The following is a 16,281-nucleotide window of genomic DNA, read 5'->3' on the forward strand; positions in this document are numbered from 1 at the left end:
AGGATCATGTGATTGAAGACTGGAGTAATACACAGGTATTTTAAATGGTAATAATATTTCACAATATTGCTGATTTTTCTGTATTTTTGATCACATATCTGCAGTCTTGTGAGAATCTAACCAGCCCCACACTTTTGAAAGGTAGTGAATGCTTTTGAAAAGACATCTATTTGCAGTGCAATGCATAAGTGAATACACCCATGCTAAAGTTGACTAAAAAGAGGAATAAAAAATCATATTTTGGAAACTGAACTTAATGCCTTAATTGAAAAAATGAGGAAAAATCCAACCTTTTAGGACACCAATTTTCTTTGTGAATGAATAATGTATCGTAAATAAATAAATGTTCTTCCTTAAAATACATGGTGCATAAGTGTGTACACCCCTATGTTAAATTCCCATAGAGGAAGGCAGATTTTTATTTTTAAGTATTTTTTTTTTTATTAATTTTTAGGATACTATGCATCCTGATAAAGTTCCCTTGGCCTTTGGAATTAAAATAGCCCCACATCATCACATAGCATTCACCATACCTAGAGATTGGCATGGTTTTATTTCAGTTAGCCTAATAGCTGGTTTGATTTGCATTGAGAGATGATCTTATGGAAAGTACCCCATGCCAATCTCTAGGTATGGTGAAGGCTATGTGATGATGTGGGGCTATTTTAATTCCAAAGGCCAAGGGAACTTTATCAGGATGCACAGTATCCTTAAAATTTATAAAAAAAAAAATACTTAAAAATAAAAATCTGCCTTCCTCTATGGGAATTTAACATAGGGGTGTACACACTTATGCACCATGTATTTTAAGGAAGAACATTTATTTATTTACGATACATTATTCATTCACAAAGAAAATTGGTGTCCAAAAAAAAAAAGGTTGGATTTTTCCTAATTTTTTTAATTAAGGCATTAAGTTCAATTTTCAAAATATGATTTTTTATTCCTCTTTTTAGTCAACTTTAGCATGGGTGTATTAACTTATGCATTGCACTGTATTTCATTACCTATTTTTGAATTAATAATTGATACATTTTTGAAGTTGTACTTCTAGTCTTCCATAATTTCCATATAAGATCATGGTGAGTCACTGTGGTGCAGTGTAATGTGTGTGATTCAAGGTAATGCTTTAGCCTACTCCTGAGTGAGCATGTCTATAGAGTCACCGATGAGCGAAGGAAGAATGACCTCCCTCTCCCACTCTCTCTCTCTCTCTCTCTCTCATGATGTTTGAGTCCCAGAGATCTGTGTGGACACTGTGTGACTGACAAGGAGCTGAAGGCAGCGAGGGTACTGAGGGTACATCTGAGGGTACATTTATTTAATAATGATGTACTAAAAATGTCAACATTGTCAAAACGATCCCCGTTCGCACGGATCCACGAAAACGACTAAAAGCGCTGAATTCTGCAGCCAGGCCATTAGAGGGCGATGTCACTTTGTAACGCGCCTATAGACTGAACATGTAATATACATGCGCATGAGGTCACTGTTTTCACAAATTCAAGTTTTTGTAGTTTACATGGAGACGATAACGTATCGCTTTTTTTAAAAACTTGCACTTTGAAACCCATTTTTAAAAGTTTGTGTTTTCAGGCCCACAAAACGCCACTGTTGAGTAAAATCAACAGCCAAAACGCATAAAACGTTTACCGTTTTTTGTTGAAATCGGTGTTGTGTAAACGGCCCCTTAGAAGAGATGTTCAGGTCATATATCACATTCAAAAATTCACATTAAGAAATCATATTTTACATAAACAAGCCTAGATTAATTCATTTAGCAGATTGTGACATTTTTATGAGCTAAAGTTGTACATTAATAATGATGAAAAACAGGATGTTTTTTGCTTGTTTAAATAAAAAAATACTGAATATTTACAACTCAAAGCTCCTTCCTAGCCTGTCCCAGAACCTCGGCAGAGACGCTGTTACTCATTTCAGATGCAAAAAAAGTTAGCCAATCATAACAGGCATTATTTATATATAATATATTATTATGAAGTCTTAAAGGTACAGGAGTAAAATAAGCCAAATTATTGACCGACGGCAGTCCGTGAAATTATAAGCGCAGTGAGTCTACTCAAAAAAGGTTTTGTGGCACTATTCGTTTCACTTAAATATCTTTTCTTAAAATAACATATATTTAGTTTTCCGCCAAAACACTATTGTATTGTGCTAAATTAACTTGAACCATTTAAGTCTCCACTATACTTAATTAGCAGTCTTTAAACTAATGTAATGTTTCATTTCACCATTGAAAAAAAAAATGGATGTGACGATTTCTAACGCATTTTGATGATGAAAAATATGCTATTTGGTACAGTTGCTGATATTTATATGGCCAAAAAGTACGTTTAAATTCTGATCACATTATTTATATAATGTAGATCAGTGAAATCTTTATAACTGTATAACAGCCTACTTACCTAAAGTGCATATAAATATCAGTTGTCACTCTATATCTCAGAATATTAGTAAGATGTTTGGTTTTATCAAAACTTTCTAACTTGTATTGTGGGGGCAAAACAAGGCAATACAATAATGATTGACAGATGTGAAAATTAACGTTCCTCAAAAGCCTGATGCATCATATTTGATACTCACATTTTAACATGATTTTCCCAAAAAAAAAAAAAAAATTATGGATAAACAAGTAAACATAAGTTGCCTAAGAGTGTTCATCTTAGAATATTAATAATGATATAAAAGTTTTTCTTACTTTATTAAAATCAGTACTTTTAAAATTATACTAATTTAGAGGTCTTAGAATTGTGCGTATCAAATATGATACAGTAGGCTTTATAGGGTTAAGCAACTATGGAGGACGTGCTATTCTTTACACATATATTTAGTGTGACTAAAGCTTAGCTCAAGAAGGTAAGAGGAGAATGACTGACGTCCTACCTGGCCTGAGCTGAACACAGGGCTTGTCCTCATCATAATAAGTGTTATAATAATGCTCATGTTCACTCACCCACAGCTGGTTTCCAGCAGACTGTCCCCCACCTGCAGAGACGCCATCCCGAAGTCTGCTATCCTGATGTTATTCTTCTCGTCCAGCAACAGGTTCTCCGGCTTCAGGTCCCTGTGACTGTTCCCGAGACAAGACAATGAGATATTCAAATGACATGTGGAAACTCTGGACATGTGGACACGATGATTTCTCTCAGGCCGTGTATCCGTGGTTGTGGGGCAATTGTGGCCTAATGGTTAGAGAGTCGGACTGGTAACCCGAAGGTTGCGGGTTCGATTCTCAATACTGGCAGGAGAAAGGCATCTACAGTAACTCCCAATCACTCTCCGGGCGCCACAGCGAATGCTGTGTCATGGTTTCCAGTATGTGTGTTCACTACTCACTACTCCTAATGTGTGTGCTCTCACTTGGATGGGTTAAATGCAGAGGACAACTTCTGAGTATGTGTTACATACTTGGCCTTCACATGTCACTTTCACTTTCAATATCACTTTTCAATGATCTCTGTTTCTTCTCTTTCTTCCAGCACTGCTACTCTACAAGACCCTATGAGAAGAGATGACAGATGCCCGCTGTCTCAGTGTCTGATGTTGAGCTCATCTGACCACGGGCTGACATGAACAAGCTTCTTCCAACTGTCTTAATGAATTAAAACTTTCTCTTAATTCATTTGTTGCCCCACTTCTTACTGTGTGACGCAAGATGACAGTTTCCAAGTTTTGGTGCATAAGAAACAAAGTATTGTGGACAAAACAAAACAAAACAGGCCAGGTTACAATGTGAACAAAACAAAACAAAACAAAACAAAACAAAACAAAACAAAACAAAACAAAACAAAACAAAACAAAACAAAACAAAACAAAACAGGGGGCTGTTCCATAAAAGCCGCTTAGAAAAGCGGGGATTAAACTCCAAAACCGGACTTGAATGAGCCTAACAAATGAGTTGGGGCTAAAGTGGTTTCATAAAAGGTAATTGAAGCTCACGCAATCTCACTAATTTGATCCAGGTTTATCTAGTCTAGATAATTGCGTGTGCACTTCTTACGCAGCCCTAGAGGTCGATCGTGGATCAAATCGATCCACCATCAAACAGCGTATATTTTGTGCTGTTTTATGCGTTTGTGACATGTTTCCCCTCCCCGTTAGTTCAAAACTGACATTTTACAGTTATATTCTCCATCTGTAAATGTTAGAAAGTCATGCAAATGTATCCATTTTGCTGCTAATTTTCATATTGAACGAGCGCTGCTGCGCGCATGCGCGCCCAAATAGGAGCTAGCGCAATAATTCTGACTAAAATATACATTTTGCTTGGAAAATTAATATGCGATATTTTATAACACTAGAAATATCTTCTAATTATAATAATTTATCTTTAGGATGTTGGATAAGTTGCAGTGAACTTCTAGCGAACAGAAGTAGGCTACTTCAGTGAAGTAGCCTATAATTCAGGCGAAGGTTTTTTTTAAGAAACTAAATATATAATGTTACAAAATATAGTTTTGGGTATATGACCTATGCTACTTAATAAAGATGATGCAATCTTAATAAAGATGATGCAATATTTTTTTTGGAGAAAGCAAGAATCCCCAGTTTTAAATGAGTAGATTTAGTTTCTAAAGTACATTATGAAGAGGATAACATTAAATTAAGAGCAAATGTATACATTTTGAAAAGATATGTGCAACTCTAAAATCAAAGAATATTCCATAAAATAAAGGAATATATATTAGCCTACATTAACTACATTTTTATATAACCCTCCCTCCCTTTTATTTCTAGTTATTTGTTATTTTATTTATTCACTTATTTAATATTGAATATTTGATATTCAAATAATATTACTTGAATAACTATTAGGAATTATGTGTCATTATAAGAGTTTGATATAAATATGTTAATGTTACATTTTTATTACTATTTATTTATTTATTGTTTTTTGTCTTTTCCCCTTAAATCATATGTAAAAGTGTCTATGTACTTTTTGGTTATTGTTCTAATCATGTGTGTTTTTAGGCTATGTGTTGGTGGGTATTATCACAAAAGAAAAAAAGTAGAAGGAAAAATAAGGAATATTTATTGAGGGAAAATATGATGTCTTTAAAGGAACTGTCAATTTGTATAATTGTGTTAAATGTGTTTGAATTGAAAGACATAATAAAGTACATTATATATATATATATATATATATATATATATATATATATATATATATATATATATATATATATATATATATATATATATATATATATATATATATATATATATACTCTAAAATATTTGTTATTTGGACATTAGATGTGCCTTATTTATAATTTTAAACCTGTGTGTATTTTTATGATAGCAATAACTGTAAAGGGGTAACTATTGTAATGGGGTAAATCAAAGGCTAATATACTGTCAATTACTAAGCCCAGATTCATCTTACCAGTTAAAATTTATACTCTGCTTTTGTAATTATTTATTTTTAATTTTGTGATTTTAACTTCTGCTTTACAAAGCTTTTTTCAGATTGTGTTCTAATGTTCTTCTAATCATAAACATGTACTACAGCTGCCAAACAAAACCAGAGAGAAATGTATTCATAAATCTTTAAAACAATCTAATTAAATATTGGGCACATTTTGGGCAACAAAGCCAGTTAAAAAAAACCTGTAGTATATATTTTTTTGTATTTAGGCCTATCTATCTATATATATATAGGTCTATATTGTCTAATTTATCATTGTAGCCTTATTTAAGTTGATTTTCTGTATACTGTGCATCTATTTTTGGACTAATAGTGGTTAATAAAGTCCAATAATGGTATGAGAGAGTGTCAGTGGTAATATCATTGTGTTCCTATTGGTCAGTGTTAGAGGATCTGTGTAACAACTGAGGCTTAGCCTGACAGTTAGCCTGCCCTGGACCAGGCTAGTTTCCCAGCATAAGTTGCCAGGGTAACTGAGTTCAAACTAGTTTAAGTTTGCTTTATGAAACCGAATCAAAAATAAGCCTGACTAACCGAAATAAGCCTGGCTTATACTCTAATCTTGGTTTATGGAACAGCCCCCTGGTTACAAACAAAACAAAACAAAACAGGCTACAATGTGAACAAAACAAAACAGGCTACAATGTGAACAAACAAAACAAAACAAAACAAAGCAAAACAAAACAGGCTACAATGTGAACAAAACAAAACAAAACAAAACAAAACAGGCTACAATGTGAACAAACAAAACAAAACAAAGCAAAACAAAACAGGCTACAATGTGAACAAAACAAAACAAAAAACAAAAACAAAACAAAACAAAACAGGCTACAATGTGAACAAAAAAACAAACAAAAAAAAACAAAAAAAACAGGCTACAATGTGAACAAAACAAAACAGGCTACAATGTGAACAAAACAAAACACAAAACACAAAACAAAACAAAAGAAAAAACAAAACAACAAAACAGGCTACAATGTGAACAAAACAAAACACAAAACACAAAACAAAACAAAAGAAAAAACAAAACAACAAAACAAAACAGGCTACAATGTGAACAAAACAAAACAAAACAAAACAAAACAAAACAAAACAAAACAAAACAAAACAAAACAAAACAAAACAAAACAAAACAAAACAAAACAAAACAAAACAGGCTACAATGTGTGCCAAAAAAAAAACCTCACCAAAGCAAATAAAAAGAAAACAGATTTCATAAAATAAAACTCTAGGTAGATTCATTTTAAAGAGTATTAAATGATTAAAAGAAGAAGAAAAAAATAGTGAAAATATGGCTAATTTCAAAACACTTTCATAAATCTACTAATAATGTAATATTCTCAGCTCAGGTTAACTTTTAGAAAATTGTAATCCAGGTCCACCAGAGGTGGGTAGTAACATGCTATATTTACTCCCATGACATTTACTTAAGTACATTTTTGGAGAATATGTATATTTAAATGTGGGTGTACTTTCATTCTTACTCATTTCTAATGACAAAAAAAAATATTTTACACTTTCTGTTGCACTGGGCGACATTCCTGTCGTTAGTGCACTGTCTCTTTTAACTGGGGCACGATCAATGCCCCATTCGTCATCATCATCCTTCTTGTTCTGAATCAGATCTGAAGTAACTAGTACTCACTAGTATTTTCATTGGATGCTTTTCTACTCTTACTCAAGAAATTTTTAACATTGTTACTTTTACTACAACTTGAGTAATTATTTCCATTAGTACTTTTTTACTTTGACAGAGTACAGATTTCGGTTGCTCTGAGGTCCAGAGAATATCGCAGGTAAAGATTTCATTTTACGGGCTTATGAGTCACAGATAAAAATGTGAATTACTTTGAATCTATATACAGTAATAGATATAAAAACATGTTAAAACAACGATATTCTCTTCAAATGTTGTTTCAAATAGCCTAAAGTTGTCTGAAAAAACAATTTTATAATAGAATATGCATTTCAGTACGACAAATTTATGTGATTACAGTTGTAGGATTTTTTTGTCTGTTTTTCTGATTTTATTTTTATTTATTTTTGTCATAACCATTTGTTATTTGTAGTGTTTGTTTGTTACTTGATGGAAATTTAAAGTGACAGTGACACTCAAAAAGAACATAAAAAATAAAAATAAAAACACACACAAACACATTTATGAACCTGAATCCCATATGGGCTAATAAAACTGAATATGAAAAGATTTATACCTCAACGATGTTCATGGGACAAATTGCAGAGGTGAGGTTTAATAGCCGTCACACCGGTAACATCAGTAACGGCTCTTTAAAGTCTCTTCCTGACACATTAACGTGACCCAGACGCCGTAATCTCTCCTGAACAGAAACGGTTTGTTGATATGATCAGCGACTGACTGTATATTTTCCTAATCGAACAGCTGTGAGGTTAATTTCCACCCCTCTGGTCTAGAGGTTAATGGAGAAACGTGTTAGTTTGGTTGTGGTAATAAAACATCCCATGATGCTTTTGATAGTATGGTGTTGGTTTCGGCCACTGAGGGCGCAGAGGCACCAAATGTTTCCCCATTCTGCTGTGAGATCTTAAATTGCATATTTATTGGCCCAGTGATAGTTTAAAACTGTTACGCACACGTCGTTGTGTTGTTTGGTGATAGAGATCTGCATTTAAATGTTGCTTAATATGTTTTTTTTATGGTGGCCGTCAAAACGGCAGTTGTGGCTGAAATATTCATTCCTATAAAAACCTAATAAACTGTATCTGTTTAGCATCTGCATGCTTAAAGATTACTGGTCTGGTGTGTTGTGTGTCAGCTCCAACAAGTTGTGTTTTGGTGCTCAACATCAATTAAGAAACATCAATGATTAGTTTGAGCTCAACTTCGGTAATTTCCCTGAATCCACCCAATCCTGCTCCCGACCGGTCTTCTCCAGGCTGTCATATTCAATAACAAGACAACGAGTGAGAGAGAGAGAGAGAGAGAGAGAGAGAGAGAGAGAGAGAGAGAGAGAGAGAGAGAGAGAGAGAGAGAGAGAGAGAGAGAGAGAGAGAGAGAGAGAGAGAGAGAGAGAGAGAGAGAGAGTGTGTGTGTGAGTGAGTGAGTGAGTGAGTGAGTGAGTGAGTGAGTGAGTGAGTGAGTGAGTGAGTGAGTGAGTGTGATGGAGTGATGGAGTGAGTGAGTTTATAAAATGAAGTAACTTGTTTATAAATAAATAAAAGTCAGAGATTATTCTGTACCAAAACTCCCGTTGTAGCATTTTTTGGTTTAATTTCCATCATATTTTAAAGGCCCAATTAGCACTCGAACAAGCTTTACATTATTGTAATGTAAAGAGCAGCGGGAGGCACATGCAATAGTACATTAGCAATCTTACTCGCATGCTGTTCACAGCGGTCTAATTATGAGAGAGTTTAATTACAAAACATGTATGTCTACATATTAAGTGCTTTAGATTTTCTGCATGCTGGATATCTGATGTTGGCCAATTTACTTTCTTAATGCACATTCCTATTATTGTGCACAATTTATCACCCCATATTGTCGTCATGAAAACTAAATGCAACTTGTTCCACCCAGTGGCATACCACAAAATTTGACAGCCCTCATGTGACATTATGCATTTGTATCAAGTGTGAAATGGTGAAATATATGTTTTAACCAACAAGTGCCAATAGTGTAATCATCAACAGTTAACTGCAAACAAATGGAATGCCTTAATCAATTCCCAAAGGATAAAATCAAATCCAGTACTATTTTTTCCCTGTTTAACTAAAAAATACATGTTTTTTTGCTTCGCGTTTTGACAGCAATACAAAAGTGATCATATTGTTACACCAAAAGCCAAACATGATGATAATCGCCTACTACCAGTGACTGTTTTCCACACAAAACGTTAGGCTCCCTGAATTGACAACTTGGGATATCACAGTGGGATCCAGCACAGTGGTAACCCTATTACAAAAGCCAAGATCTCATCCAAAACATTCTCTAGTGGCACATAAAAACCTTATAACACAGTAGTGCACTCAGGGAGTCAAATAAAGAAGCACAGAAAGTGCATTTGTGCTGATTTCTTAAATGATCTCCTTGACTCTTATTACCGCCGAGGGGTGGAAGGGGGTGCTACTGCTCTGATCTTTATATCTGGTTGTTATTTCTGGAGCAGGTGGGTGTCAAGTGAGTCAATATAGTCAAATATCAGTAAAAATGGGTTGGGAGAGTTATTCCTTTCAGCTAGACAGCTAGGTGTATTTATGTACGCTCTGTCTGACAGGCGTTGTCATACACGGACTCTATTAGTAGCTATATTTGGAACAATATTCATGTCTAGAAGCTCCAGAAAGATGATCTTGTGGGTGGACAGAAAGATGTGGAATGATCATTTGGCCTTCAGCTATTTAAAACGTCTAAAGAACAACGCTCATGATTCAAATAGCTAAGTCAGTCTCTCCATCACAATTATATACAGTATATATCTATATATATCTATATATATATATATATATATAAACATGTGGATGCTCAACAGTATAACATGAGCTCTGTTCGAAAACTGTAACTTACTGTAACCTCAGGGCTCTCAAGTGTCACGCATTGAGCGTGACAGTCACTCATTTCGGTCTTTTGTCACGCACTCCCGCCACACATTGTATTTCTCACGCGGAAAAACTATTTATACCGCAGCGCCCCAAATTTCTCTGGCCGCGCCGATCTCACTATGGTTCGGCAGCCAGAAATCAATGTCACTCTTGCCTGTCTTCAAAACTTGAGAGCCCTGTAACCTTATTAAGTGAGTGATTTGGAAGGCAGCAACTTTAAAGACCACTTAATAGCCCTCAACTCAATTGATTCAAATGGTTTGATGTTAGCATGTTGCTACGCTAACAACATGATAAGGTTCGGTCGCATTAGTAACATTTAGTGGGCAAAAAATGTCCATTGTCAATAATTTACGAGGCAAATTGGGCCCGAAATCTGTGAAATCTGTGTGGGCAACTTTCCCACCCTCACGTGAAGCTCACGACTGCGGATTCCTATTTAAAAACGACGCTCGCGAAATTTTATTGAACAACGGTAAGTGTGAAATATAATAAAATAAATAAAAGTTATTTTTAAAAGTAGATTAAACTAGTTTTAAAGTCCCCCTGTATTCAAATAATTTTAGCCCTTAAAACTCATCTTTGATAATCAAAATGCCATATTTACACATTTTTTCCTTAAAATAGCTTGAATGTAACTCTACACTAGGCTTGGGAATCGGTTCCAGGTTCCGGTTTGGAACCGGTTCCAAACATTCCGATCCATCGGAATCGTACACGTCCACACGTTAACGATTCCACTAACGATTCCGAACGTTCCGTTCCGTTCCGTTCCGTTCATTCCCGCGTCGCGGCACGACGTCACAGTATGTGACTGGATTTTTAAATCCCCCAAAAGCGCCATTCCCGCGTGCAATATTTTTTTCCCCCAGTATGGTAGGAGAAGGTACCACCTTTTTCACCTCTGATTGGCTAGAAGGGCTCTCCTCCGATTGTTTATTTGATTTGGCCGTGAAACGTCATCTCTGATGAGAGAGAGAGAGAGAGAGAGAGATGGTAGTGGTGGTGATGCTGTCGGCTCGTGCGCTAGTCTGTTTTGATCTTCTTTACCGCCAACAGAAGTAAACAAAGTCAATCCAACAGTGTGATAACTGCGTGCCGTCAGATTTATATTCCAAGTTCACATTTTCATAGCTGTTTAGATCGAATCCATGAACCGCATTATTACAACGTTTTCTAAGGCTACGCGATCTATTTAAAACAAGTTACAATCATAAAATAGCAGAGTGCTATCATGAAATCGTAAAGGCTGTGATATGCGCAAAAAAGATATGCGCTGTTTTTTTTTTACATAGAAGCACGAGGCTTTAATTATTTATATGTGTGCAGATCAGCTCCGTTCATAGTAAACGCTGCTCCACATATACTCAGTCTCCTCATGTGCTGTTTGTTTAGGTTTCCGATAATGTACGTTTGGGAACGCAAAACCTCGGACGCATATTTCATATAACTGTCATCATTTATGCGTGTCAGCATCTCAGGGGGGAGCACAACAAATATGCTCAAACATTTAAATAACATCCATGGCATTAAATACCAGGAGTGCACTATATTTGACAGCCTGCGCTCCACAAACAATGGTAGGTTGGCTTATAAATTATATCAAAACATTAATGCTAGATGTAAGTAACCAATGATCAGCCTGGAGAGATCAAGGATCCTCCCAGAAAAAGCAGACATGCTTGTTTTTCTGCACAAGAACTGCTAGAAATTTTTAAATGTTAAATGATTAATTGAAGTTTTTGTGAAAACAATAAAAGTCAAAGTTAAAATGTAAACCATGATGCGTTGTTTACTCTTTTATAGTTTAGCACACAGGACTAAGTGTGTTTACAATACAAAGCTTTGTTTTAGAAATGTTTACTTTTTTTAGAAATGTCAAAGCATTCAACTTCTGTATTGATATTGCACACTTGGTTTTCATTCTCTAAAACCACTTTAAATTAGACATTCAAAGGCAACAACTCTCAAAGCCACCCTGTAAGTGTGCAGCAAATGGTACAGGAATCGATATGGGAATCGATAAGGAATCGCATCGATAAGCAGACTTGACAATGGCATCGATATCGATAATTTCTTAACGATGCCCATCCCTACTCTACACCCTTGCCTCATTTATTATACACGGATCTATGGATATGCAAATGAGCCCCGCCTCCACTCTCACACACCAGCTCAGAGATCCACACGTTGACGATCACACGTTGACCTGATTGGTTACAAGGTAGCTTGTGACGTCAGAAACACCAGCGATTTCAAGCTGCGTTTTTTGAGACTGTCTTTGGTTCACTGCAGTTTTAAGGAGAAAATACTCAGCAATGATGTTGACTTATGAATTTGCTCATGGTTTGTCTTAAAGGTGGTATCAGTGATTTCAGGCCCAAAAATATTTTTATCACATTCATCTAATCTTTCCTAACGATCCGCTAGCTGCCCGCCCCATAAGCATGCCGTCAAAAAAACGCGTCTCTGTAGGCAGCCTAGGCTCTGAGATCTGCACACAAAAACAAATGGTTTAGCCAAACACTCAAAACCAAAACAAATAGTGTTCCAAACAATCACCGACAGGGGGAGGGTGTTGTGAGGTTTTGAGCCAGCTTTTTCTTCAGCTCTGACTTCGCGTGCAGCCGTGCACAAACACAAAACCTCACAACACCCTCCCCCTGTCGGTGATTGGTTGGAACACTATTTGTTTTGGTTTTGAGTGTTTGGCTAAACCATTTGTTTTTGTCTGCAGATCTCAGAGCCTAGGCTGCCTACAGAGACGCGTTTTTTGACGGCATGCTTATGGGGCGGGCAGCTAGCGGATCATTAGGAAAGATTAGATGAATGTGATAAAAATATTTTTGGGCCTGAAATCACTGATACCACCTTTAAAGCATATTAAAAACACCACAGAGTCATAAAAATAACATTAAAAACTTGATTTTGAAATCAGCTTCTCTTGACTTGTCAGTCATCTTGATTTTTTACGTCGCTTCTTGCATGTTTTGTGACACTTTCAAAGTAAGATATATAGTGATATTATAGTGGCGCTAGAAGCTTATTCAGTTTTATCTGAAACAGATTAATGTGAATCTGGGAATGTTCTATTACCTTGGTGGTTGTTGTACATAACACAACACTTCGGAACTGATAGTGTTATCAAAAACAAATGTGAGCGAAAGTGCATTTGCTGAAGCAAGCATAAGCTCTTTTATCGTGTTTCACAAGACTTATACACAAGCGCTCCACATCACAAGTGCGATGCTGTACCAGATGAGCTACCGAACAAGTTTATTGTCAGAAAAGCCATACTGTACATATGGAATTGATTATGAGATGCAAATGTCCAAATGCATTGGTTTACAAACAGGGCCTTAAACAAATTTTTGCCACACCTGCCAATGGCTGGTGACTTAAAAGAAAAATACCGGCTATAAATATTTTTTACTGTCCATGAAACTGTTTTTGAAAAAACAGGTAGTTATGACACCAAAAGTTTAGATATCAGTCAGAATTCACAGTTCTCTTTTGCAATTTTGATATCACAGCTAAAATTAATAAATAAATGTAAATATAGTCTGATTAGTCTTCCCTGTATAAATTAAACAGATTAATCCTTATTACAGTTACAAAAGTTATTCAGTCAAGAGCAGTAAGTGACTTTTTACTTTGTTTACAACAAAGTTTTATAAACATTAAAAATGCAGACAGCACCAGGTATATTAGGCTGCTGTCACTTTAAGACTTAAAGCATGGATCCAATATACTGGTACAAATGCATTTTATTTCTGAACTGCTTACATTCACTTAAGACATAACCGACTATGTTTACTAGGATACTTGCTGAGACGGGCATTTTTTGACAATTTTGTGTGAATTTGTCCATTCAAATGCAAGATGATGTGAAAGAGAGCTGAATTTAGTATTGGCGAGATGTCTGAGACGCGGATCTCTGGTGAGTAATGAATTGAGCTCCCTTTTGGTTCGTCGTGTGCTTGAATATTTAAACAGGCAAGGCTTACACATTCGTGATGATGTTCTCACAACATTGCATTGTTTGAATTTATAAAAAAGTTACCGACTAACTGGCGATTGACACCGTCAAAATTACAGCGATTACTCGACAAAGCAGATTTTTACTGCATTTGGCGCTTGGCGAGTGTTCATTTTAGGCCCTGTTTGCAAAAAATGCCGCTTTACTGCCATAAGTGTTCATTTGAGTTGGAAACTGCAACAAATTGTATATTGTGTATGTGTTTTTTGGAGTTTTGCATAAAACAGGCACGTTTTTCCAATGTGCTTATGTTGCACAATTCATATTTGTATCACCTTAAAGTATCAGTTAACCCAAAAAGGTGAAAATGGAGATGCAGATCATTGTAATTATGCATAATATGTTTAATTAGCATAATTAATGCACATACTTAAGTATAATTATGCTGTCTACCTTTTGAAACAGCTGTCATACACCCCCCTATGATGCCTTAAAAAGCTGTCTAAGCAGGTTTTGGAATTGATATGCAAGTTATATGTGTAGGCAAAGAAAAAGACAGGGAAAAGACAGACAACGAACAAGCAAAAAAGACAAAAAGCTTCCCAGACAAATCGCAAGAGCGGGACGAATACTGAAATAGGAAAGGACGGCAGTGGAAAAAGAGAATATCGGGTAGGTAATTCTCTCATCATCCCCTGCTGACTGTCCCAGCATGAGATCAGAGGGAACAGGCGTCTCTCATTCACATATGAAGTAAGCAAACAGCCAGGGAAGTGTGACAGTATGGCAGGGACATTTCTCATCCCTGGTATAGCATACTGCCCCTACTGCTGCTCTGCGTGAGGCCTGCAGCTCTGAGAAATGATGCACGGACGAGAGACAGCTAGACACTGAGTCCGTTGGGCTCAGGAGACACACTAAGGTCCTGTTTACACCTGGCATCAAGTTGCGTTTTGGTCTGAGAGTAGGCGTCTTTTGAGGCTGTTTGAACACATTCGACCACATGAGCTACGAAAGCAATCTGGTCGAATGTGTTTTCGACTACCTCTGTAAGTGGTCGAAAGTAGACAAGCCCAAACGTTTTAGACCCCATTCACACCTGTATTTAACGTCGTCCAACTTGTGATCCGATCGACCAAAACACATCTTCTTACCATGTGTAAACAGAGAGGTTTATTACTGATCTTGGAGATTACTTTATCATTTAGGCTACCTTAAGACTTTATCCTTTAAGATACACTATATTGCCTAGAGCAGTGGTTCTCAAAGTGGGGTCCGTGGCGCACTGCCTGGGGGTCCGTGGAAAATTCGCTATAAAATATAAACACACCCGGAGAAAGTACAGGGCCCATCGTCATTCATTACTCCCGCGCGTGTAACGTTAGACCAATGAACATTCGGCTTTTACATTATACGTCAATCTACCAAAACATTTCCCTCAGGTTTTAACTTCACGTCTCACAGCTAATGAATGAATAAAAGTCAATTAAACAGGCGCATTGTGTTCATCAGCACTCCCCTCGCTTTAACTTTGGGCCAATAGAAACTCTGTTGTATTACGTCAATCTGTCAAAGTCGTTATTTCGACATAATATCTCGTAATTTCGCCATAATATGGGGACATTCTTATCTGCATTAAGCCACATTAAGCGTTCTTATAATGGTTTTCTATGGGAGGAAACTTAACGTGTATGCATTTGTTGCGTTGAACATTGCGTTCATATTCTGGGCTCATCTGATTTACATAGCCTACTTTGTTATGATTTTAGTATCATAATGATTAATAAATGCACGCACAATTATCCGTGAACTTGATTTGATCAAATGCCTTTCAACTTGTTTGTGAAAAATTCAGAATTAAATGAATGTGCAGCAATTTGCAGAGAGTCTGTAGGCCTACTATACTGTTGTAGCCATTAAATAAGCGCATTTAGTTTCACATTTGTTCAAATATTATGATGTTATTTTGTTTCGTTTATGTTGATTTATGAAAAGTGCAACAGCACGAGTAAGATAGAATGCGCAATATATCGAGAGACGTGGAGCGGGTTATATGATTTTGACCACTTCATTAAGTTTTGTTTTGTAGAAAGCCTTTCTTTAAAGTGAATTTCGTTTTGTATAAATTGTATCTTAATTTTAATACATTTTTCATCAACCAATTGATTGTTTTTAATGAATAAGATGCAAATATAACAGACAATAATCATGGAGGCGCCCGCGTGGTCACTTGCACTGCACGTGAACTGGAGCGCATCTCATCCTAACTTAA

The 16,281-nt window shown here is 36.1% G+C and overlaps 1 protein-coding gene across 1 annotated transcript in view; it reads right to left on the reverse strand.

Moving 5' to 3' along the window:
* Positions 1-16,281, reverse strand: part of brsk2a (BR serine/threonine kinase 2a) — a gene marked incomplete at its 3' end in the record, with an annotated part of 237,374 nt that overhangs the window by 44,576 nt on the left and 176,517 nt on the right. The window contains exon 5 of the mRNA XM_081355792.1: positions 2,975-3,091. Within this exon, the coding sequence (XP_081211918.1) occupies positions 2,975-3,091 (117 nt within the window). The remainder of the gene's footprint in view (positions 1-2,974; positions 3,092-16,281) is intronic.

Source organism: Scardinius erythrophthalmus (genome assembly GCF_964197995.2).
Source record: "Scardinius erythrophthalmus genome assembly, chromosome: 24".
Lineage (NCBI taxonomy): Eukaryota > Metazoa > Chordata > Actinopteri > Cypriniformes > Leuciscidae > Scardinius > Scardinius erythrophthalmus.